General features: G+C 43.8%; 1 protein-coding gene across 1 annotated transcript in view; it reads right to left on the bottom strand.

Moving 5' to 3' along the window:
* Positions 1-23,707, bottom strand: part of LOC144891231 (extracellular calcium-sensing receptor-like) — a 126,606-nt gene that overhangs the window by 90,276 nt on the left and 12,623 nt on the right. Inside the window, exon 7 of the mRNA XM_078773620.1 lies at positions 14,144-14,267. Within this exon, the coding sequence (XP_078629746.1) occupies positions 14,144-14,267 (124 nt within the window). The remainder of the gene's footprint in view (positions 1-14,143; positions 14,268-23,707) is intronic.

Raw genomic sequence — 23,707 nt, 5'->3', positions numbered from 1 at the left:
CTTTAGAGCCTCTTCTCAATCTACTGAGAAAGAAGATTTCTGGAATAGCACTCTCTCCCATGAGTGCACCGCTAACCCTATGTGCTTATGCGGATGACGTCTGCATCTTTGTAAAATATAAGGATGATATTGATATCCTTGTTGAGTGCCTGTCAAAGTTTCACGCTGCCTCCTCTTTAAAAATCAATTGGAACAAGAGCAAGACGTTATGGATACCCTCCCTTTATCGCAACCTTCTTCAGCCTGTACCACAGCCGCCCCCATCCCTCCCCGCAGGGTTGCTGTGGGGAAGTGAGGGAATTAAGTACTTGGGCATATTCCTTGGTTCCCCACAGTATGCTCAGAGAAATTGGGACGGGGTAATTGAGCAAGTGGGAGAAAGATTGAACCGATGGAAAAGGGTTTTACCTCATTTGTCCTTCAAGGGCCGTGTGCTAGTGATCAACAACTTAGTTGCCACAATGTTGTGGCATAGGTTCATCTGCCTGCAACCGCCGGAGGCCCTACTCAAAGCACTCCAGGGCAAACTGGTGGACTTCTTCTGGGGAGGCTACCACTGGCTACGACCCGATGTGATATGTCGCCCCTCGGCTGAGGGTGGCCACAACCTCGTCGACATCAAAGCCCGCCTAATGGCCTTCCGGCTGCGGTCCATTCAATGTCTCCTCTACATGGAACATCTGCCAGGCCGGCTCCCTGCACGCCTTGTACTGCAGCGAGCGGGTAGGCTCGGGTACGGGTTTGAACTTTTTCAAATGAACCTCCAACATGTCGACATATCGGTTCTCCCTGCTTTTTACCAAAGCCTCTTAAATGCCTGGCAGAGCCTTTCTGTGAGTCGTCAGGCGGACACATATGTAACGAAAATGCTGGCACACGAGCCTTTGTTCTATAACCCTCTCTTTCCCGACATTCCAAAGAGTCGAGATTTTTGCCAACACTTTATAGCAGCTGGTATCGTGAAGGTGCGGCATCTCCGACATGACTCAGGGTATGGTTGGAAATCCGTAAGTGAAATCGCCGACCTGACAGGGATTTGGTCCCATAGGATGATTGCAAAAATTTTGAGGAAAATGATTCAGGTGGGACGGCAACTTGGCCTAACTTGGACTCGAGGTACAGAAGAAGATCTAAATGAGCCGACAGTGCCTAAATTGATTGTTGAACCCATTCAAAACGATTTGCCCCCTGTTAGCGATGGGTCAAAGCTTTTCCAGACAATGGACAGCAAGGGCATCTACAAGATGTGCCTCAAGCTGTTAAATGGGAACCCTTCGTTAAATGGAGTTACCCGATGGAAAGGATTGTTACCCGGAGGACCCCCCTCTGAACCTATCTGGGAAGCCATGTATAGTGAGCCCACATCCAAAAGAACAGGTGATCTCCAGTGGCGTTTGGCCCACTGGATTGTTCCCTCCAACACGTTTATTAGACATTTTTCTCCTGTATCTGTTTGTTGTCCCTTCTGTACAGTCAATGAGGACTTGTTTCATGCATTCATAGACTGTATCCGATTATTTCCTTTGTTTCATTGGTTGAATTACATTGCACATGAAATGCATGTTACTTTTTCTTTGAGAAATTTCGTCTTTGGTTTTGCTCCTAAACAGAATCCTGCATCTAAACTGTTTAGTTTCCTAATAGCAACTGCGAAACTTGCTGTTTATTTGACAAGAAAAGACAAACTATCTGGCAAACCGATAGAGCACTGCAATATCATGTTGTGTTTGAATGCATTAGTCTCAGCAAGATTGAAACTGGAATTTACCCTTTCCAACGAGGCCGGAAATTTTCAAAACTTTGTTGATACTTGGTGTGTTGGTGGGTTTTGTGAGGTTAAAGAAAACGAATTTAGAATACTGTTGTGAGATACTGATTGTTTCTTATTTGATGATCATTGTGTGCTTCTTCTTTTTCTTTTTTCTTTTTGTTGGCATTATTGATTTCATTGCAAAACGTGTATATTGTTACTTTTATATTTTTGTAATAAAAGGACTAAAAAGTCAAAGTCTTTCTCTCTCTCTCTCTCTCTCTCTCTCTCTCTCTCTCTCTCTCTCTCTCTTCTCTCTCTAAAACTCCTCTCAACTTTCCAATCTTCTTTGAAAACTCCACAATTACACCATGTGATTCAATAAACCTACTAGGTATTACCCTATCATCAAATTTATCCTGGAATCCACACATTACACAAATAACTAAGTCTGCCTCTAAGAAACTAGGAGTCTGTTCAGATGTCGACGTTTCTTCTCCTCTCAACAGTTGTTTCAACTATATAAAGGATTGATTCGTCCTTGTATAGAGTACTGCTCTCATATCTGGGGAGGTTCTAGCTCTACTTACTTACTGGACAGAATTGAATCCAAAGTAATCCGACTTATCAACTCTCCCAATCTTACCTCAAAACTCGACCCACTCTAATTACACCGCAAAGTTGGCTCTCTTTCTCTTTTCTACAGATATTATATCAGTTTCTGCTCCCAAGAACTTGCTGCTTGTATACCTCTGCCATTAGCGAGACCACGAAATACTCAAGCCACTACATCTCATGATTATTGTGTGGCCATTGGCAACTCAAGGGTGGGCCGTTATTATGCTTGTTTCTTCCCCTCCACTGCCAAACTCTGGAACTCTTTACCTTTAGGCCATGGGCCAGGTAGGGTACATCTGCACACCAAAACCCCCCCCGCCCCCTCCACAACCCTCTGACCCCGTGTTTTTCTGGACCATTGGGGTCACCTGAAGTGGAAATCAACTGGTAACAGTTAATAAACTGTGACTCACTGTCCATTTGGGACCCATATTTGATGGTACCCCCAAAACACCGATTTTGTTGAAGATGTCGCGCCATATTCAACGCCCTTATTTATTTCAGTGTCTGTGATGGTTAATATTGCTCCATAGCACAAGTTTATATATCAAAAGAAAACTGATCATCTACTTATCATAATAAAATATCTATATGACAGATTTAAGGGTAACTTGGTTGGCATAACTGGGGTTGAATAGCGGTACCCCATTTTTTCCTAACGCAATGCGGAATCGACTAAAATATTTCAGCTTATATGTAAAATACGGCTTCAAATACGGCTTTTGGTAAAGCATGTCAAAGATACTACCAGTAAAGATTTCTTTGAACCCGTGAAACGACTCAACCTCAAAACTTTGAGTGAGATGAACAAAAGCTCGAAGACAAAGACAACCAAGAACAAAGTCATCTAGTTCAAGCAGCAGGCAAACGTTGCCTTTCAGCTGATCATTAAGTCTCAGAAAGAAGGGCTACAACGTAATCTAAAGGAACTGATTACTTACCCGTTAACCCCTGTCCCATACAGCTTGGCCACTGCAGATGGATACCTCGCAAAGACAGACAAGGCAAAAGGATTCCAGTGCCTGACCAAAGACTGCACTGAAGTTGATGTACCACAGGCAAGTCAAACACTGACTGTGTATGACGGAAATGCGACCTTCTACTACCTGAAAGACATTCCTAATGACTTCAGCCAGATCTGTTCCAAGGTATTTGACATCTTCGGCAAGACAGGAGATGTCATATTTAGCACAAATCAATACCTACCCGGATCTGTGAAGTCAATGGAGAGGCGACGCCGTGGCTGTGGAGAAAAGCTTATACTGAAAGGTGAAGCTACCAAGAAACCACATTATTGGAAATTGTTTCTGTCCAATGGTGAAAACAAAATCCAGTTCATCAGATTGCTTCTCTGACTCTGGAGCAGCGACCAGTATGCTTCACGGCTGCACGAAAGAATTGTAATCTTTATATGTGAAGGGAAGGCACATATGCTCACATCTGCTGATGACCAGAAAACAGATGCCCAAGAGTTGCCTCTGCTGGAATCGTCACAGGAAGAAACAGACTTAGGCATAATACTACATGTCAATTACGCTAGAAGCAGAAACTACGAGTTCGTTCAAGTGAAGAGCCCAGATTCGGATGTCTTCTTCATCTTACTGCACTATGCTGCATCCATGGAAGACATAACGATACTGTTCGACACTGGCACAGGAAATAAGCAGAGGCTGATCAACCTCAGCAAGATGGCAGCAGACTTCGGACAAGAGAAATGTACAGCTCTTATGGCTCTCCACGCGTACAGTGGCTGTGACAGTACAAGTGCTTTCCGATGGATTGGCAAAATCAAGCCTGTCAAAACTCTGCTGCGCCGCCCGAAATACATCCCTGAACTCAAGAAGCTTGGAGATACGTGGCATATACCAGGAGAGCTGAATGATGAACTGAACAGCTTCACATGTGCTGTGTATGGTAGAGCATCAAAGGTGTCAAGTGTTGACGATCTGAGACTCATCCGCATAAATGAGTTATGTGCCAAGGAGAAACGTCTTCTTCCTTCAGGCAATGTTGACATGGCCAATATTCCAACATGTAAGAGGAGCCTCACACATCATATTCGGAGGGTCAATCATCAAGGAGGAATTTGGAAGAGAGCGCATGTTCCTAAACCAAGGATTCCCAAGCCAAGCCAAGGTCATGGCTGGGAAGAGGAGAATGACAACCTGGTTCCTGTCTGGTATGAAGGAGATCTACTCCCACGAAAGCTGGCTGACATAGCGGAAGTCGCACCTGATGATACTGACAGTGACAATGACTCAGCTGACAATACATTTGATGACATGGAGCATGTACTGGAGAGCGATGTTGATGACAGTGACAGTGATTATGATGAGTAATGTCTCTTTGGTCGAATGTGTAGGGACATTCATGCAACAAGTGTTATGGATTCGTCACTTCCGTTGTGGTGGTTTGCATCCACTGTAAATATTTCTGATTCCATGTATTATTATTGTTGTCATTTAAAGGGAATAGATATTTCTATTTTCAAAAGTAAAAAGTTAATGTTAAAAGAAACAGGAAACCGGATCAGGAACCGGAAGATGAAGAAGAGGAGGAGAGAAAAAAGTGGGCGAGGCGAGTGAAGTCGGACAAGAAGCGAGTCGCTTCAAGGTCCGGGGTGAACGTTGGCAAACGAAAGTCGCTAGTGAACTTTCGGGGTTCCTGGGAAAGGAATTCCTACGACAGAGTTGTCATCGCTGTGACCGGTCAACCTGTATGTCAGATTTTGTGATCGATTCAGGAGAGAATCATCGCCGTGCCGTGCGCCATGAGACCGGGTCGTCGGCCATTTTGGCTCGCGCAGGGCTTGTGCTTTGCTTGCGGTTTCGTCTCTTTTCGACCATCTCCACCGCATTCAGACGTCGATCTGGGGCGTGTGTGTGACGTGGCCTTTTGAAGGTTAATTCATCCATACCCGAGGGTGTGATCTCTCAGTCGCCTGAAGGGCGCCTTTGGATTTCCCAGGCGCCTTGAGGGCGCCTTTGTGCAGCTTCGGGTGTGTGACTGTATTTGCAATCCGCACGGGATTCTGGTCTGATTGGACCTCGTTCTGGTGATCGCTGGAGCGAATCAATTTAGTCTCGAAGCCGGGAATAAGAGACATTGGGGAATGTTCGTGTTTCACTCACTTGGAGCACAGTGAGTTAAATATTACAAAACTGATGGTACCATCATAGGACATATTGATTGTACTTTTGAATACTATTATTGTTGTACTGTTATTCTTGTGTGATCTTAATACAATATTTGTGAGTAGCAATTGGGGTGGCTTCTCCCTTGATCTTTGACATACAGAATAACACATTTTTCTGCCGTGACTCCTCTCGGGGCTCGGAGGTACACCGTGACCAGGGGGTCGGGGAGGAGCACGTAACTCAAGGCACAGCCCGACTTGGCTTATTAGTCCCCTTCCGGTGTACACCAGAGGGGACTATAGGTTTGCACGCCGTCCCTCCGTACGTCAGTCTGTCAGTCTGTCCCTCCGTCAGTCCGTCAGTCTGTCCGTCTGTCAGTCCATCTGTCAGTCCGTCACGCAAATAACAGTTTTCCGGACTTTTTTTCTAAACTCTTAATGCTAATGATTTCAAACCTGGCACATGGTTTCCTCATGATAAGTTACAGATCGAGTTCGAACTTCACGACGTTTCGATCATTTTTGACAAAGTTATGGCACTTTGAACTTTGGGAATTCTGATAATTCTGATAATCCTTAACTCAGTGCCATTTTAAGTTTTAATTTCCTTTATAAACCAATTTCTCTGCAATAATAGGACCGATTGAGATAAAATTTTCACCATAGGAGGGACTCAGTCTGTAGAATATTTTAATGGTAATTATGATGTCACAGGTCACGTGGTTCGGCCGCCATATTGTTTTTCGTGAAAACACGAAAACCCCTTTTTCTCTGCAACGGCTGAACAGATCGAGGCCAAGCTTTTCAGGCAGAATCGCATACCCATGACGAACAAAAAAGTCAGGGAGCATGACATCATGCATCACATGGTTTCAGAGTTATGACGTTTTTAAACATGAACCTTTAAAACTGAGCTCTTCCCTCATTTTTGATCCAACCGAGGGGAAACTTCACAGGTCTGTTCAGCATGTCATCTATCTATAATTCCAGTAATCTCTGTGTGTGTGTCTGTGTGTGTGTCTGTGTGTGTGTCTGTGTGTTTGTTTGTCTGTGACCGCTGTTTCTCGACAACCACGGGTCCGATATACTTGAAACTTGCCAGGTATATTGCTGAGGACCTGAGGATGTGCCTTTTCAAGGTTTAATATTAATCGGAGAAGTAGTTACCGAGCTATTAGTAAAAGTAACGCAAGCCGTTCGCTTTGGCTTTGCGAATGGACCAAACCATTTCATGTAAATAGAGGGGGGGGGGGGGGTTCTACCGTACTCGCAAGCCGTTCGCTTTGGCTTTGCGAATGGACCAAACCATTTCATGTAAATAGAGGGGGGGGGGGGGTTCTGTGGTCGTTACTGCCACGTGGTTTCAAAGTTTTTTTTTGTTGTTGTTTGCACGCATGTTTTTTTGCACCCACGTACGGGCACGCCCTAGTTCTACTAAAATGGCCTTTTGCAATTTGTGACAGGGTGCGTGGTTTGGCAGATATCGTTAATTAAACGAAAATATTTAAAAAATGGATATCTCTTGTTTATTCTAGAGTTCTCAAGCGCGCCCTCGGTCTCGTCTGCGAACGTCAACAGCGCGACACAGCGCGCGCTTTTGGGAGGGGCGGAGCCAAGCCGAGCAACATATATATACACATCGATCATCGATCATTGATCGTGAACCGGAAAATATAATAAATTACTGATATTTAGCGGCTCAAAAGGTTCTTTATCAACAACCTCTTTTCTCGTGCTTCTGCTGACCTGTCTGCAAGGTGTATAAATCGAAGTCCCGAGTGCGAATCACAGGTGAGCCCATCCTGAGGTAATTAGCGATTGGGAACGATTCAGAATCTGTGGATAAATAACCCTTTTTAATTTCCCCAACAGTTTTCCGGACGACAGACTGCCGGTAGGGAACATGTATTGCAGCACAATACTCAGAATGCTCGTTTCATATAAACTTGAAATGTGTCAAATTCTGTTCTTCACAGTATTAATGAAAGTTTATATCACCATGATGATGACAAGAATCCAATTCGATTGTTTGTGTAAGTTGAATATTAAATACAGTTATTACAACTATTATTTTACAGGATATGACGTAATTATTATGACGTAACACTACGTGTGGGCAGGGTACAGCCCGAAGTGGAGATCGGTTTCTGAGGTTTGGCACATGGAATGTAGGGACAATGACAGGGAGATCAGGAGAAGTGGTGGAAGTATTGGTCAGAAGAAGAGTGGACATATGTTGTGTGCAAGAGACGAGATGGAAGGGAAGTGGTGTGAGAATGGTGGAGGGTAGGCATGGACAGAAATACAAGTTTGTGTGGCAAGGGTGCCTCAAGGGCGTGAATGGTGTTGGTGTCCTGTTTTCTGAGGAGTTTGTAGACAGTGTGGTGAGTGTGACTAGAGTGAGTGATAGGTTGATGATGGTGAAAATGATGATTGGAAAGCTCTTGGTGAATGTCATCCTCCCGCTCCGCAGGTTTGTCGAAGCAATGAAGAGAAGGAAAAGTTCTGGTGTGCGATAGAGAAGCTGATGGAAAACGTGAAAGATGAGGAAGTTGTTGTGGTAGGAGGAGACCTAAATGGACATGTGGGAAGGAGTATGGATGGTTTTGACGGAGTTAATGGGGGTTACGGATATGGTGTGAGAAATGGAGAAGGTGAAAGGATTTTGGAGTTTGCTGATGGAGCTGATTTGTTGATTTGTAATACTCAGTTCCAGAAAGAGGATAATAAGCTTGTTACATACACGTCAGGTGGGTCGACGACAACCGTTGACTACCTGATGGTGCGTAGGCGAGATAGGGGGCACCTCCGGGACACAAAGGTGATCCCGGGGGAGGAGGCTGTTTCACAGCACCACTTGGTTGTCTGCGACATAAGGGTGAAAGGTGCGAGGAGAGCTCGGTGGGTGAAGTACCAACCAAGAATGAAGGTGTGGAGGCTGAAAGAGGTGACAGTAAGGGAGGCATTAAAAGAGAGGCTGAGTATGGTAGAGGATGATGTGGTTGAGCTTGAAAGTGGTTGGATGTCAATGAAAGCTAGTCTGTTGGGAGCCGTTGGTGAGGTATGTGGATGGACAAAAGGACCGCCGAGGCACTCGGAAACATGGTGGTGGGATGATGAAGTTGGAAAGAGGATTGACGAGAAGAGGAAGAAGTTCAAGGAGTGGCAGAAGGCGAAGGGTATGGGAGTAGAAACAGCAGAGCATGAAAGTTATAAGGCAGCCATGAAGGCTGCAAATAAAGAGGTAGCAAAGGCGCAAGAGGCATGTAGGAAAATGTTCGGAGAACGCTTGGATTCGGAAGAGGGTCAGAAAGCAGTATTCAGGATTGCAAAGCAGATAGCGAAAGAGAGGTGTGATGTGATGGGGGTGAGTTGCTTGAAGGATGAAGTGGGACAAATCGTTGTGGACCCAGATGGAATTAAAGGAAGATGGAAAAGATATATGGAAATGCTGTTGAATACAGAGAATGAATGGAATGGCAACATTGAGAGTAACTCAGTTTTAGGACCGACAGAGAAGATAACTGAGAAGGAAGTTGAGGAAGCAATAAAAGCAATGAAGAGTAGAAAAGCGGGAGGGCCGACGGGAGTTGTGGGAGATATGTTGAAGGCAGCAGGAAGTTGGGGTGTGAAGAGAATGACAGAGATCTGTAATCTGGTGGTGAAAGAAGGCCGCATTCCAGTGGCTTGGGAACTGAGTACCCTCGTCCCTCTATACAAGGGGAAAGGTGACCCTCTGGAGTGTGGCTCGTACCGAGCGATAAAGTTATTGGAGCATGGAATGAAGGTATTGGAAAGAGTGTTGGAGAGGAGGATAAGGAAGAAAGTGAAGATCGACGAAATGCAGTTTGGATTTATGCCAGGAAGAGGAACGACAGACGCGCTTTTCATTGTGAGGCAGTTGCAGGAGAAGTACATGGAGAAGAGGAAGAAGTTGTTTCTTGGATTTGTTGATCTGGAGAAAGCATTCAATCGGGTTCCATGCAAAGTATTGACATGGGCATTGAGGAAGTTAGGAGTGGAGGAATGGTTGATCAGAGTAGTGATGGCAATGTACAAAAGAGCACGCACAGCTGTAAGGACGAAGGACGGGAACAGTGGTGAGTTTGAGGTGAAGGTGGGAGTGCATCAGGGGTCGGTACTAAGTCCACTACTATTTGTAGCTGTGATGGAGGTGCTGGCTCAGAATGTAAAGGAGGGTTTACCATGGGAGTTGTTGCATGCAGATGATCTGGTGTTGATTGCGGAAAGTATGGATGGACTGAAGGAAAAGATGAACACGTGGAAGGAATGTATGGAGACAAAAGGTCTGAAGGTGAATATCGGAAAGACGAAGGTGATGGCAAGTGGTAAAGCATGTGGTGAGGTGGAAAGAACTGGGAAGTGGCCCTGTGCTGTGTGTAGGAAGGGTGTCGGAGTGAACTCCATTCAGTGTACAATGTGCGCTGAGTGGGTTCATCAAAAATGTAGTGGTCTGAGAGGGTCATTAACCAGTGTGGCAGCTACATTCAAATGTAAGGTGTGCACAGAGGGAGCTGCAGATGGAGGAGATGTTGAGTTGGATCTTGGAGACGGCGTGAAGCTGGAAGGTGTGAAAACATTTTGCTACTTCGGAGACATACTGAATGGAGAAGGTGGATCAGACTCGGCAACGGTTGCTCGAGTGAGATGTGCATGGAAGACGTTTCGGGAATTGAGTGGCGTGCTGATGATGAGGGGAGTGTCTTTGAAGCTGAAGGGAAAGGTGTATGCTGCATGTGTGAGAAGTGTTATGATTTATGGGAGCGAGACATGGGTAATGAACGTAGAGCAGCAACGAAGGTTGGAAAGGGTGGAAATGCGAATGGTTCGACGGATGTGCGGAGTATCGGTGAGAGAGAGGAAGACAAATGATGAATTGCGAAAGATGATGGGAATAGAGCCTGTGATTGATGCTGTGAAGAGGAACAGGTTGAGATGGTTTGGTCATGTGTTGAGGAAGGATGAAAGTGACTGGTTGAGAAGAGTGATGGAAATGAATGTAGAGGGAAGTAGAAGACGGGGAAGACCGAGAAAGACTTGGCTAAAGTTGGTGGAAGAAGAAATGCGGGCAAGGGGATTAACAAGGAGAGATGCAGAAAATAGGGCAAAATGGAGAAGATTGTCATGGGGACCGCAAGGCTAACCCCCACTCTAGCAGGGAAAATGGCCTTTAAAATGCATGTTGTTGTTGTTGTATATGACGTGTTTAACTGGTGGATATAAACTGAGTATTAATATTGTTAGGAAATTTGGGGCTCTTTATATAACTAGGGGAATAAATTTGTGTTTTATAGGGCAAATAAAACAGTTTCCAGTGAAATTTTCAAACTTACATTAAAATTTGGAAGTTTTCTACATTTATGAATATGACAATACTGTTCGGTGGGTTCAAATGGTTAACCTAAAACTGTGCAGTTGAAAAGAAAACCTTTGTTATAATTAAGCTGCTTGAACTTCCTTATGTCTTGTGAGGCATGGTGAACAGGGGAATGTGATTATGAATGAAATTTGTACGTTTAAATAGTGCTTCTTCGATGGTTGAGAAAAGAACCTGAATACCTGTACCAGACGACCATTTATTCCAAGAACCGGTACCGTAGTATCTTCGACATGATGTATCAAAACGGGTTTGGGTGCTATGGACTAGTTTATGGTATCAAATGAAAGCTGAGATAATGTACAATGATAGAAAAATATCTATTTATGCATATCAGGTATTTGGAACCCGTATTTCACATATAAGCTGAAATATTTTAGTCGATTCCGCATTACGCTAGGAAAAAATTGGGTACCGCTATTCAACCCCAGTTATGCCAACCAAGTTAACCTTAAATCTGTCATATAGATATTTTATTATGATAAGTAGATGATCAGCTTTATTTTGATATATAAACTTGTGCTATGGAGCAATATTAACCATCACAGACACTAAAATAAACAAGCATTCTGAGTATTGCGCTGCAATACATGTCCCCTACCAAAGTTCAAAGTGCCATAACTTTGTCAAAAATGATTGAATATGCAAATTTATGCACGGTTGATGCTGGTTTTCAAACTTGATCTGAGGTATGCTGAGACACATGTGTGTCATGCCTCGCCTCGTTGATAAGCCTGCAAGGTCGCTCCGTGGAGCAGCCTGCACGTATTGCACTGTGTGAATTATATAATTACCAACTCACGGTCTGAGGTACTAGCGATTCAAGAGATATCCATTTAAAAAAATATTTTCGTTTAATTAACGATATCTGCCAAACCACGTGCCCTATCGCAAATTCCAAAAGGACATTTTAGTAGACTGACATGCTGAACAGATTTGTGAAGTTTCCCCTCGATTGGATCAAAAATGAGGGAGGAGCTCGGTTTTAAAGGTTCATGTTTAAAAACGTCATAACTCTGAAACCATGTGACGCATGACGTCATGTTCGCTGACTTTTTTGTTCGTCATGGGTATGCGATCCTGCCTGCAAAGGTTGGCCTCGATCTGTTCAGCCTTTGCAGAGAAAAAGTGGTTTTCGTGTTTTCACGAAAAACAATATGGCGGCCGAACCAAGTGACCTGTGACGTCATAATTACCATTAAAATATTCCACAGACTGAGTCCCCCCTACGGTGAAAATTTGATCTCAATCGGTCCTATCATTGCAGAGAAATTGGTTTTTAAAGGAAATTAAAACTTAAAATGGCACTGAGTTAAGGATCATCAGAATTATCAGAATTCCCAAAGTTCAAAGTGCCATAACTTTGTCAAAAATGATCGAAGCGTCGTGAAGTTCGAAGTTGATCTGTAACTTATAATGAGGAAACCATGTGCCAAGTTTGAAATCATTAGCATTAAGAGTTTAGAAAAAAGTCCGGAAAACTGTTCTTTGCGTGACGGACTGACAGACGGAGGGATGGAGTGCAAACCTATCGTCCCCTCCGGTGCACACCGGTAGGGGACTAACAAGCATTCTGAGTATTGCGCTGCAATGCATGTCCGCTACAGGCAGTCTGTCATCCGGAAAACTGTTGGGGAAATTACCAAAGTTCAAAGTGCCATAACTTTGTCAAAAAAAGATCGAAACGTCGTGAAGTTCGAACTTTATCTGTAACTTATCATGAGGAAACCATGTGCCAAGTTTGAAATCATTAGCGTTAAGCGTTTAGAAAGTACGTCCGGAAAACTGTTCTTTGCCTGACGGACTGACGGACTGACAGACGGAGGGACGGCGTGCAAACCTATAGTCCCTTCCAGTGTACACCGGTAGGGGACTAATAAGAGCGTTGAATATGGCACGACATCGATGACAAAATCGGTGTTTTGGGGGTACCATCAAATATGGGTCCCAAATGGACAGTGAGTCACAGTTTATTAACTGTTACCGGTTGATTTCCACTTCAGGGGATCCCAATGGTCCAGAAAAAGACGGGGTCGGAGGGTTGTGTGTGTGGGGGGGGGGGGGGGGGGGGGTGCAGACGGACCCTACCTGGCCCATGGCCTACTTCACATGTCTTTCCAAACACTTACAACCTTCCCCTTTTCAAAAAGCAGATTTTTTCTTAATTTCCTCAAAACCTCTTGGACTATTCTCTCTTTCTACACTTTTCTATCAATGCAACTCTTTTATTGAAGACCTCGCCTCGATGAAGACTATATAGTCTGTGACAAGAGCCTTCAACATTTCAAAAAACTCGGCGTGGGGAACAAGTCTTGTTAACAATGATGTCATCGATGCCTTCGTTATAACGTCATAATTCGACAAGTACAATGCTTAGCACGATCTGTTTGAAATTTCCTGAGCGTGATATACACAACAATTATATTGGAGAATGTAAATTTTTAACATCATAGGTCATGTGGTCTGGCAGGTATATTAGATCAAAGATAAAAACCTTATAAAAACAGAAGACTTGGCTCGCACCAAGTCCTTCTCAAGACTGCGCAAGGTAAGTATTCTCTGAATATCATCTAGCTTTTTAAGTGATTCTTCTCACTAAAGATTGGGCCAAAAACTATATATAGCAGGATATCTCAAAAAATTATGGACAAGTTATGACAAAACTTGGTGGATGAGTTGGTTCGGTGACAAGAGCAAGCTGATTCGATTTTGGTTCAGATCTGGATGCAGATCCCACCTATCGGTGGGATACAAAACGTAAACTCTTCAGCCTGGCAGAAGTACGCCCTCTACTGAGTGTTGTTCTAGTTCCTTCATTTGTTCATTTTGAAATAAATTTGGAAACCCCGGATGTATCATTTTCCAGACTTCTACCATTAAAATATTATGTTTATGTGAAATGTTTAAAATATTTCACAAGCATTGAGCTTTTGTTACTTATATGCTCAGTTTCACATCACAATACGTTCAAGTATAAATGTATTATTTTCGGTTGTGATTTGTTTTTTTGAAAAGAGAGTAAACAGATACCATCCCTCTATCCCAACTGCATGGTGGTCATATAGCTTGAAGATCAGGTTATAAACTTTTGGCTTTTACCTTATAAATACATTGTTTTGCATTTAGTACCCACCATGAACGATCGTTTGGACACACTCATTACACTTTCCAATTAGTCTCGCACTGAAAATAAACAAATAAATAAATGAACTTGTAATCTAGGAATGAATGATTTTCTCACTTGTATTGTTGGAAATTTCTCCTGCATTGCAGGAAATGCAGTCGAAGCAGCAGAAAGGCATCCCCTTTTGTGTAAACCTGCGTGTGCCATGTAAACAGGGTATGGTGCACAAAGACTGTGGAACCTGCAAATACATGCACTGATATTGCAAAACATGTACAGTATACTTCCAGTACAGAGCAGTTTGACATATTACAAAGATAATGACTAATTTGATCCCAAATGGAGATGATGAGATATTACACTGCTTTCCTGAGTTTTTTTTTCCATACATTGCTGAGGGTCGTGGAGCAGCTACAAATTAAGCAGAAGGATCTGGCCATGTGTACTTAATGCAAATAACTTGGAGGATAAGGGATAAGGGAAGAATGAGAGCAATGGGAGGACACAAGATGGATCGTCTGAAAATCGAATTATTTTAATTTTTTTTTGTATACAAGATCGAGGCTCGTGTAAGAGCTAACATTGATTACAAAAAAGACAAGTTGACACATAAAACATGTGATAAAGGGAGCGGGAGAACAAGATTGAGAGCAGGGACATCGGGAGATTTGTGGGAGGGAGATGGCTTGGGGGGAGGAGGCATGGGAAGGGGGGGCGGGGGGGGGTGGAGTGGGAAATGTTTAAAAAAAAACACGTAGACACTGCTAGGACTTCCAGGAATGAAGTCGGGATTTCAAGAAAGTGGATCTGGGGTGAATTAACGGGGGTAAAAAAGATTAAGGTTTTGGATTTTTTTTTTTTTTTTTGTATACAAGATCGAGGCTCGTGAAAGAGCGAACATTAATCACACAAAGAGTCAACCGACACATAAAACACAAAATAAGCGGCGCGGAACACGAGATGGGGAGAGAGGAGGAAGGACACAAACATAACATTTGAGAGCAAGACACCGAGAGAAATGTGGGAGGGGGAGGTGGTAGAGGTTTCAAACATATCAACACTGCAAGGACTTCCAGGAAAAAAGTTGGAATAAAAAAAAAAGTGTATCTGGGGTGAAAATTAGCGGGGGTAGAAAGGTTCAAGATTTTGGATGGGGGAAGATAAGAGATGGTGGTGAACAGCTGTTTTAAAGACCTGTAGGGAGGAGTGGGATTGAAGGGAGTGGGGGAGTTTGTTCCAGAGGTGGGAGAAAAGGGGAATGAAAGAGTGAAGGTGAGCAGAGAGTCTTGATTTTGGCAGTTTAACCATAAGAGGTTTGCTGGCAGATCTTGTGCGACCTCCAGGAATATTAGGGGGAGAGAGCACAGAGAGAGCTGGGGGAGCAAGGCCGGAGAGGATTCGGTAGAAGACAGAAAGACCACCAACCTGCCTGCGGTGAGTGAATGAAAGGCCCTCGGAGTTAGCTTCATCGTGGGAGATTCCAATGATTCTGAAAGCTTTGGTTTCAACAGCGTGAAGCCGAGCTAGGTGTGAGGCAGGAGCACCGGCCCAGAGGGGTGAACATTATTCCATTGAGCTGCGGATGAAAGCCTTGTATGTGGTGAGGAGCTCAGTTGTGCCAAAGAAGCACTTCGCATGACGGAGGATGCGCAGTCTGCGACTGGCTTTGGAGGCCAGCTTGGAAATGTGGTTTTCCCAGGAAAGATCATGGCAGATAGTGAGACCCAAAAGCTTGCTTGACAGAACTTCTTGGAGATTATTGTTGAGAAAGTAGATTGGAGGGTTGTCCAGTCAGTCTTTTTGGAGAGACATCGTGAGAGTGTGACATTTGTCAGGATTGAAAGACATGTTCCACTTGTTTGACCAGTCTGTGATGTTGTCCAGGTCTGCAGAGAGTGAGGAGGCTGCAGACTGCCGATCTGAGGGATGGGGTATGGAGCGGCAGAGAGTGGAGTCATCAGCAAAGAGATAGAGAGGATTTTCCAGAGAATCGGAGAGATCATTGATAAAGACCAGAAAAAGCCCAGGGCCCAGACCACTGCCTTGGGGATCTCTGGCTTGAGCAGGAAGGGGAGATGAGAGAAAACCATTCAGGGCTACAGGTTGACTACGACCAGAGAGGAAGTCGCAAGCCATGCGTGGAGACTTCCAGGGATACCATAAGAGGAGAGTTTGGTGAGCAGAGTGGGGTGCCAGACCGTATCGAAGGCACGTGATATGTCAAGAGAGACAGATCTGATTTCCTGTTTGGCATTGAGGACCTCCATGCATTGTTGAGATGGCAGAAGCAGCATGTCCAGAGTAGAATGACCTGGTCTGAATCCAAATTGATGATCCGAGTTCAAGCCATTGGAGAAAAGGAAGGATTTGATGTCAGAAGCGATGATTGATTGCATGACCTTGCTGATTATTGGGAGCAGGCTGATTGGTCTGTCTTTGCCAGGATCTGTTTTTGCACCTTTTTGTGTAAAGCGGTAACGTTGGCTGATTTCCAAGCAGATTGCAGATGACCCTGAGCAAAATAGAGGGGGAAGAGAACAGAGAGAGAGGGTGAGATAGAGCGGCAGAGCAGGATTTTAAGACCCGGGGGCTGATGCCATCTGGTACAGTTTCAGAATCAGAGTCGAGGATTGACAGAGACTTCTCCACCTTGTCAGTTGAGAAGGACACATAGTCCAGGAGCAACTGGGTATGACAGGTATGGTGGGTACAGAGAGAGAAGAGTTTGGGACACAAGATTTTGAGGCAAACACAGAGTTGAGACGTTCAGCTTTTTCACGTGCAAAGTCAGCTGTGTAGCCATTTGAGGTGAGGGAGGGGATGGAGAGGGAACAAACACCAGAAACAGATTTGACCAGACACCACCAGGATTTGGAGGAGGGAGGCAAGTTTGAGTGTTCAGTCTTGAGAGTAGAGAGACATTGTTTCCTGGCACTCCTGAGGGTAGACACACACTTGTTCTGAGCTTTGCGAAAGGAACTGAGATTGCCTTCAGTTGGATTTGCCTTCCATGAGGTGAGGGCAAGTTGTTTCAGGGCAACTGCCTCTCCACAAGCTTCAGAGTACCATGGACGGGAGGAAGGGTACGACAACTGAAGACGACAAGGGATAAATCTGTGCATGAGAGAGAGCAGTTTACTTTGGAAGAATTTCCAGGAAGAGTTGATGTCAGAGGCAGTAGAGATGGGAGACCAGTCCAGATGATTGATGGCTGCTTGAAGACTGTGCCAGTCAGCCTGAGTGAAATGCCAGACTTGTCGGTGCTGAGGAGGCTCTCTGAGAATGGCCAGAGAGATATCCACTTTAACAAGCATATGGTCAGAAAAACCGATTGGAGCAGAAGAAGAGCAGCAGACATTTGCACGGAAATTTGTCATAACCAAGTCTAGAAGAGAAGATGCTCCATTGACTGAGATCCGGGTCGGGAAATTTACAGATTGTGTCAGTCCCAGTGAGTTGCAGACGTCCTTTGCTGAGGTGCAATGGCTGGTGAGAGAGGAACCGACACCCAACCAGCTGGGATTATGACAGTTGAAATCGCCACATATGAGGAAGAGAGAGTTGGGATGAGTGGATAGAAGTTGGTCCATGTTGTCAGACAGGGAGATGTAAATGGAGTCATCACTGTTTGGAGGACGGTTCAGAACACATATGAATAAAAGGTGGGAGCGGAGAGGAAGCCATAGCCAGAGAGAACTCTCAATCGGCAATCACAGAAATGGAAGAAAGAACTGGAAACTCTGAATGAGGTTGGCTTGGGGAAAGACAATGGGGGCAGAAGGCGTCTTTAAGTCCTGGCAAGAATATTGAGATTGAAGAGATTGAGGCAGTTGGTTCCACAGGCAGGAAAAAATAGGAACAAATGCCATGAGGTGAGCAGTGAGTCTGGATTTTGGGAGTTTCACTGGAAGGGGGTTAGTGGCAGACCTCTTGCTCCCTGCAGAAACCAGGGGGGCAGGAAGCCACATGGAGAAAACAGAGTGGGCAAGACCAGGAAAGTGGCCGTAGAAGACAGATACTCCCAACATGTCTACGATGAGAAAGTGATAGGCTCTTGGAATCAGCCTCATCATGGGAGATTCCAAAGGGGTTGAAGGCCAGCTTTCTATGGCCTCAACCTAAGCAAGGTGAGAGGCAGGGGTGTCAGCCCAGAGGGGGGAACAATACTCCAACTGTGGATGAAGGCCTTGTAGGTGGATTGGAGTTCAGGTATGCCAAGGAAAGACTTTGTATGTCAGAGGATGCTCAATCGGCAATGTGGACGGATTCGATTTTGATTTTTTTTTTGGTGACGATCCAGATCTGGATGCTATAATTACCTCCGCCACGCAAGGTAGATGGAGGTTATGCTTTTACCCCTGTCTGTGTGTCTGTTTGTTTTCCTCTTTGTTGTCTGTTTGTGAACAGGATATCTCTAAATTTGTGGACGGCTTCAGAAGAAATTTGGTGGAGAGATTGGGTTTGTGACAAGGATGAAATAATTAGATATTAGTGAAGATCCAGATCCGGATATGGATCCGATAATTATTTAAGTGATTCTTCAGCATTGAGAGATGGGGGAAAAAACAGATATATCGCAGGATATCTCAAAAAGTTGTTTACAAATTCGGCCGAAACTTGGTGGAGAGGTGGGTGTGTGACGAGGAAGATTTGATTCAATTTTGGTGAAGATTCGAATCCTTATCCAGATACAACAAGCATTCTGAGTTTTGCGCTGCAATACATGTCCCCTACCAAAGTTCAAAGTGCCATAACTTTGTCAAAAATGATCGAATATGCAAATTTATGCACGGTTGATGCTGGTTTTCAAACTTGATCTGAGGTATGCTAAGACACATGTGTGTCATGGCTCGCCTCGTTGATAAGCCTGCAAGGTCGCTCCGTGGAGCAGCCTGCACGTATTGCACTGTGTGAATTATATAAATTATTACCAACTCACGGTCTGAGGTACTAGCGATTCAAGAGATATCCATTAAAAAAAAAAAAAAATTCGTTTAATTAACGATATCTGCCAAACCACGTGCCCTACCGCAAATTCCAAAAGGACATTTTAGTAGACCGACATGCTGAACAGATTTGTGAAGTTTCCCCTCGATTGAATCAAAATGAGGGAGGGGCTCAGTTTTAAAGGTCCATGCTTTAAAACGTCATAACTCTGAAACCACGTGATGCATGACGTCATGCTCGTTGACTTTTTTGTTCGACATGGGTATGGTATTCTGCCTGCAAAGTTTGGCCTCGATCTGTTCAGCCGTTGCAGAGAAAAAGGTGTTTTCGTGTTTTCACGAATAGCAATATGGCGGCCGAACCACGTGACCTGTGACGTCATAATTACAATTAAAATATTCTACCGACGGAGTCCATCATATGGTGAAAATTTTATCTCAATCGGTCCAATTATTGCAGAGAAATTGGATTTTAAAGGAAATTAAAACTTAAAATGGCACCGAGTCAGAATTATCAGAATTACCAAAGTTCAAAGTGCCATAACTTTGTCAAAAATGATCGAAATATCGTGAAGTTGGAACTTGACCTGTAACGTATCATGAGGAAACCATGTACCAAGTTTGAAATCATTAGCGTTAAGCGTTTAGAAAAGAAGTCCGGAAAACTGTTCTTTGCGTGACGGATTGACGGACTGACGGACTAACGGAGGGACGGCGTGCAAACCTATAGTCCCCTCCGGTGTACACCAGTAGGGGACTAATAATTTTTAAAATTCCAAAGTGATTCTTCACCATTGAGTGATTCAAACAAAAACGATATACTGCTGTATCGTATGATCTTTCAAAAAGTTGTGGACGACTTAATACAAAAATAGGTGGATGAGTGGTGGATGAGTTGGTTCGGTGACAAGAACAAGCCAATTAGATTTTTGTTCAGGTCCAAATCCAGATCTGGCCTATCAGTGGATACAAAACCTAAACTGTTCAGCCGGGCAGAGGAATATGTTCCCTACCGAGTGCTGTTATATATATTTAAGTAATTCTTCACCATTGAGAGATTGAACCAAAAACTATATATCGTACGATATCTCAAAAAAATGTTGACGGATTCCAACAAAACTTGGTGGACAGGTTGGGTATGCAACTCTCAAGAATTGATTCAATTGTAGTGAAGAATCCGAATCCATTCACACAATAAAGATCACGGCTGACACTGAGACCCAGGATGTTGAGTGACTGAACTTCTTCAAGAGTATTGTTAAGAAAAGAGATGGGAGGGTTTCCAGATGGTCCTTTCGGAGCGATTGAGTGAGAGAGATTTATCAGGATTGAAAGACATATTTCCAAGTGTTTGACCAGCTTGTGATTTTGGCAGGGTCTGAAGAGAGGGAAGAGGCTGCAACCTGCCTGTCTGAAGGATGAGGAATGTCATGACAGAGTGTTGAAGCATTGGCATATCGATAAATGGGATTTTTCAGTCAGATTGTTGATGAAGAGAAGGAATAGGACTGGGCCCAGAATGAAACAGAAAACCACATAATGCATTGGAGTCATCAAAAGGAACCAAAACAACATAGGGCCAATACCCCTGGTGCTCACCTGGTAGAATAAACAGTATACTGCAATGACTAGAGGTATTTTAAACCAATTTCAATGGTTGCTATAAGACAGGGCAGCATGTAGAATCATACTAACAATCATAAAACTTGAAACAAACAAAAAAATACCTATTTTTGTGGGGCAATCCCCCCCTCCCCCCTTCCCACTTTTAAAAATGCCTTGAGCAAACAATGGTACATCACGGATGATTAAGGTTGTGGTGAAGTCTCATCAAAATTGTGTGTGTAGGTTCTGAGAATAAAGCAAATACCTATTTTAGGGGGAACCCCCCCCCCCCCCCACCTCATAGACCACCTTAGACCCAGATTTTTCAAATGCCACGAACAACCTTTGGTACAACATGGGTGATTCAGGTTGTGGTCAAGTTTAATTCCGAAATGCATGTGTAGTTTCTGAGAAGAAATCAAGCATCGATTTGGGGGGGGGGGGCATCCCCCCCCCGTAGATCCCCAAAGGGGCAGATTTTCTTTAATGCCGGGAACAAACTTTGATACATCACGGGTGATGAAGGTTGTGGTAAAGTTTCATCGAAATAGTGTGTAGTTTCAGAGGACAAAAGAAAATTCCTATTTTGGGGGTCAAACCTGGATCCACTTTGACGACCGGTAGACCTGCTTATACCCCAATTTGTTTAATGCCGTGAATAAACTTCAGTCACAACATAACAATATATCATTTGTGCCAAATTTGGTTGCAATCCCATCAGCGGTTTCGGAGAAAAAGTTTCAAGTGTTTACAGACGGATGGACGGATGGATTGACGGACAGACGACGCACCATCCCATAAGCTCCCCTGAACTTCGTTCCAGGTGAGCTAACAAGAAATATGTCGTGCATAGCAAAAAGCCTGGTGTTGGCTTAGCGGTTAGGGTGCCAGCCTGGGATCCTAGGATCCTGGGTTCGAATCCCGGTCGATCGCTAAATTAACACCAGGGGGATTGACTCAGCCTGTCATCCTTCCGAGGTCGGCAAATTGAGTACCAGCTTGCTGGGATGAATGATCCCGGTGTGTACCCCGATTTAGAATAGGTACACCGTATCCCTGCGCATCATAAGAGGCGACCAAGCGTTGGCGTCAGGAAGGGCATCCGGCCATAAAAACATTGCCTCAAACAGGGAACCATGATTGTCATGGGGCCCGCAAGGCTAACCCCCGCTCTAGCGGGGAAAATGGCCTTAAAACGATCATTCATTCATTCATATTCATAGCATGATACTCGCAAAATCCCTAAAATAAGTTGTTGGCCCATGATGACGTCAAAAATACTTGGTGGTTGAATTTAGTGACCTGTTATGCGAATCCTCTTAAATTTTCAAGTCAATCGGATGAAAATTGAGGATTTTAGAAATCTGGCCTATGTTGACCTTTTGGCATATGTTGACCTAAAAAACAGTCGGTGGTTGAATTCAGTGACGAGATATGAAAATACTCTTGAAATTTTAAGTCAATCGGATGAAAATTGAGGATTTTAGAAATCTGGCCTATGTTGACCTCAAAAACAGTTGGTGTTTGTATTCAGTGACCAGATATGTAAATACTTTTGAAATTTTAAGTCAATCGGATGAAAATTGAGGATTTTAGAAATCTGGCCTATGTTGACCTCAAAAACAGTTGGTGGTTGAATTCAGTGACCAGATATGTAAATACTTTTCAAATTTGAAGTCAATCGGATGAAAATTGAGGATTTTAGAAATATGGCCTATGTTGACCTCAAAAACAGTCGGTAGTTGAATTCAGTGACCAGATATGCAAATACTCTTCAACTTTGAAGTCAATCGGATGAAAATTGGGGATTTAAAAAATGTGGCCTATGTTGACCTCAAAAACAGTCGGTGGTTGAATTCAGTGATCAGATATGCAAATCCTCTTGAAATTTCAAGTCAATCAGATGAAAATTGAGGATTTTAGAAATTTGACAAAGTTGTTGATCTTTTGGCATATGTTTACCTATTGACCTTTTGACCTCAAAAACAATATTCTTCTTGCTTATGCCCAACGCTACCATTTCGTGAAGTTTCGTGAAGATCGGTTGAAAATTTTGACCTGTAGGTGACAGACAGACAGACAGACAGGCAGACAGACAAACAGATAAAATAATGCACAAGACCAACCAAAATGCTTGAAAATTTCGCATGTAAAAAAAGTAAAGAACAAAGATGGAGTCATCAGGAGGAACCTGGATAGGATTCAGGTTTCAGTCGCAACTCTACCCTCAAACCCATCCAAGCGCAGCAAAAGCCAAGTAAGTGAGCCTTCCAGAAAAAAAAAATCTGCCAGAAGACAGATCGATAAAGCGAGGTAATGGATTCCAATATGATGTGCCACTTCTCCGAAGACAGATAGATAAAGAGAGAAATAAAGAAGAATCAAGAAATAGAATGAATAAAGACATTTGAAAACGTAGAAAGAAATGTGAAAGGAACAAAGATCCCTAACTCCCAGCCTTATCCCCTTGCCTTATCCCCTTGCCTTAACTCCTAGCCCTAGAAAGATGTTGGGAAGAACCCAGATAGATAGATTTCAGCATTTCTTCCTCAGGCAAAAACGCAGCAACTGTCTTGTCTTAGGGCACTCCAGCCGTAACAGGGAGAGGCAATAAAAGGATTCCGTTGAGAGCCACATGGTGGCCACAAGAGTGGAGGAAGTCAGTAAGCCCATTGTGGAGTTGACCTTGGATGCCATACGCAGAGGGTTTGGAGAGCAATGTGGTGTGCCACACTGTATCGAAAAATGAGCTATGTCTGGAGAGATGGCTCTGATCTCATGTCTGATATTGCGGGTCTTCATCCATTGTTGTGAGAGTAGAAGCAGCATGTCCAAGGTAGAGTGATCTGAATTGGAGATCATTGGAGAAAAGGGAGGATTTAATATCAACTGTGATGATGGAATCCTTGACCTTGCTGATCATTGGAAGGAAGCTCATCTGTAGTTAAGGGGATCATTTTTTGCACAATTTTTACCTGCGACATGCCACAGGTCTACAATAGCTTGGCGTTGCTGTTGTTGTTGGGGTTCTTGTTGGGGGTCGATTTTTGAAAATATATACCCATTGGTTGGACAGTTGCTGGACCACACCTACATCTGTCGCTTGACTCCACCCATCATATTGCCAAGA

The sequence above is a fragment of the Myxine glutinosa genome, chromosome 3, assembly GCF_964187855.1.
Source record: "Myxine glutinosa chromosome 3, kmMyxGlut1.1, whole genome shotgun sequence".
Classification (NCBI taxonomy): domain Eukaryota; kingdom Metazoa; phylum Chordata; class Myxini; order Myxiniformes; family Myxinidae; genus Myxine; species Myxine glutinosa.
Note: the sequence above shows the minus strand (reverse complement) of the source record. Positions and strands in the feature narration are given on the sequence as shown.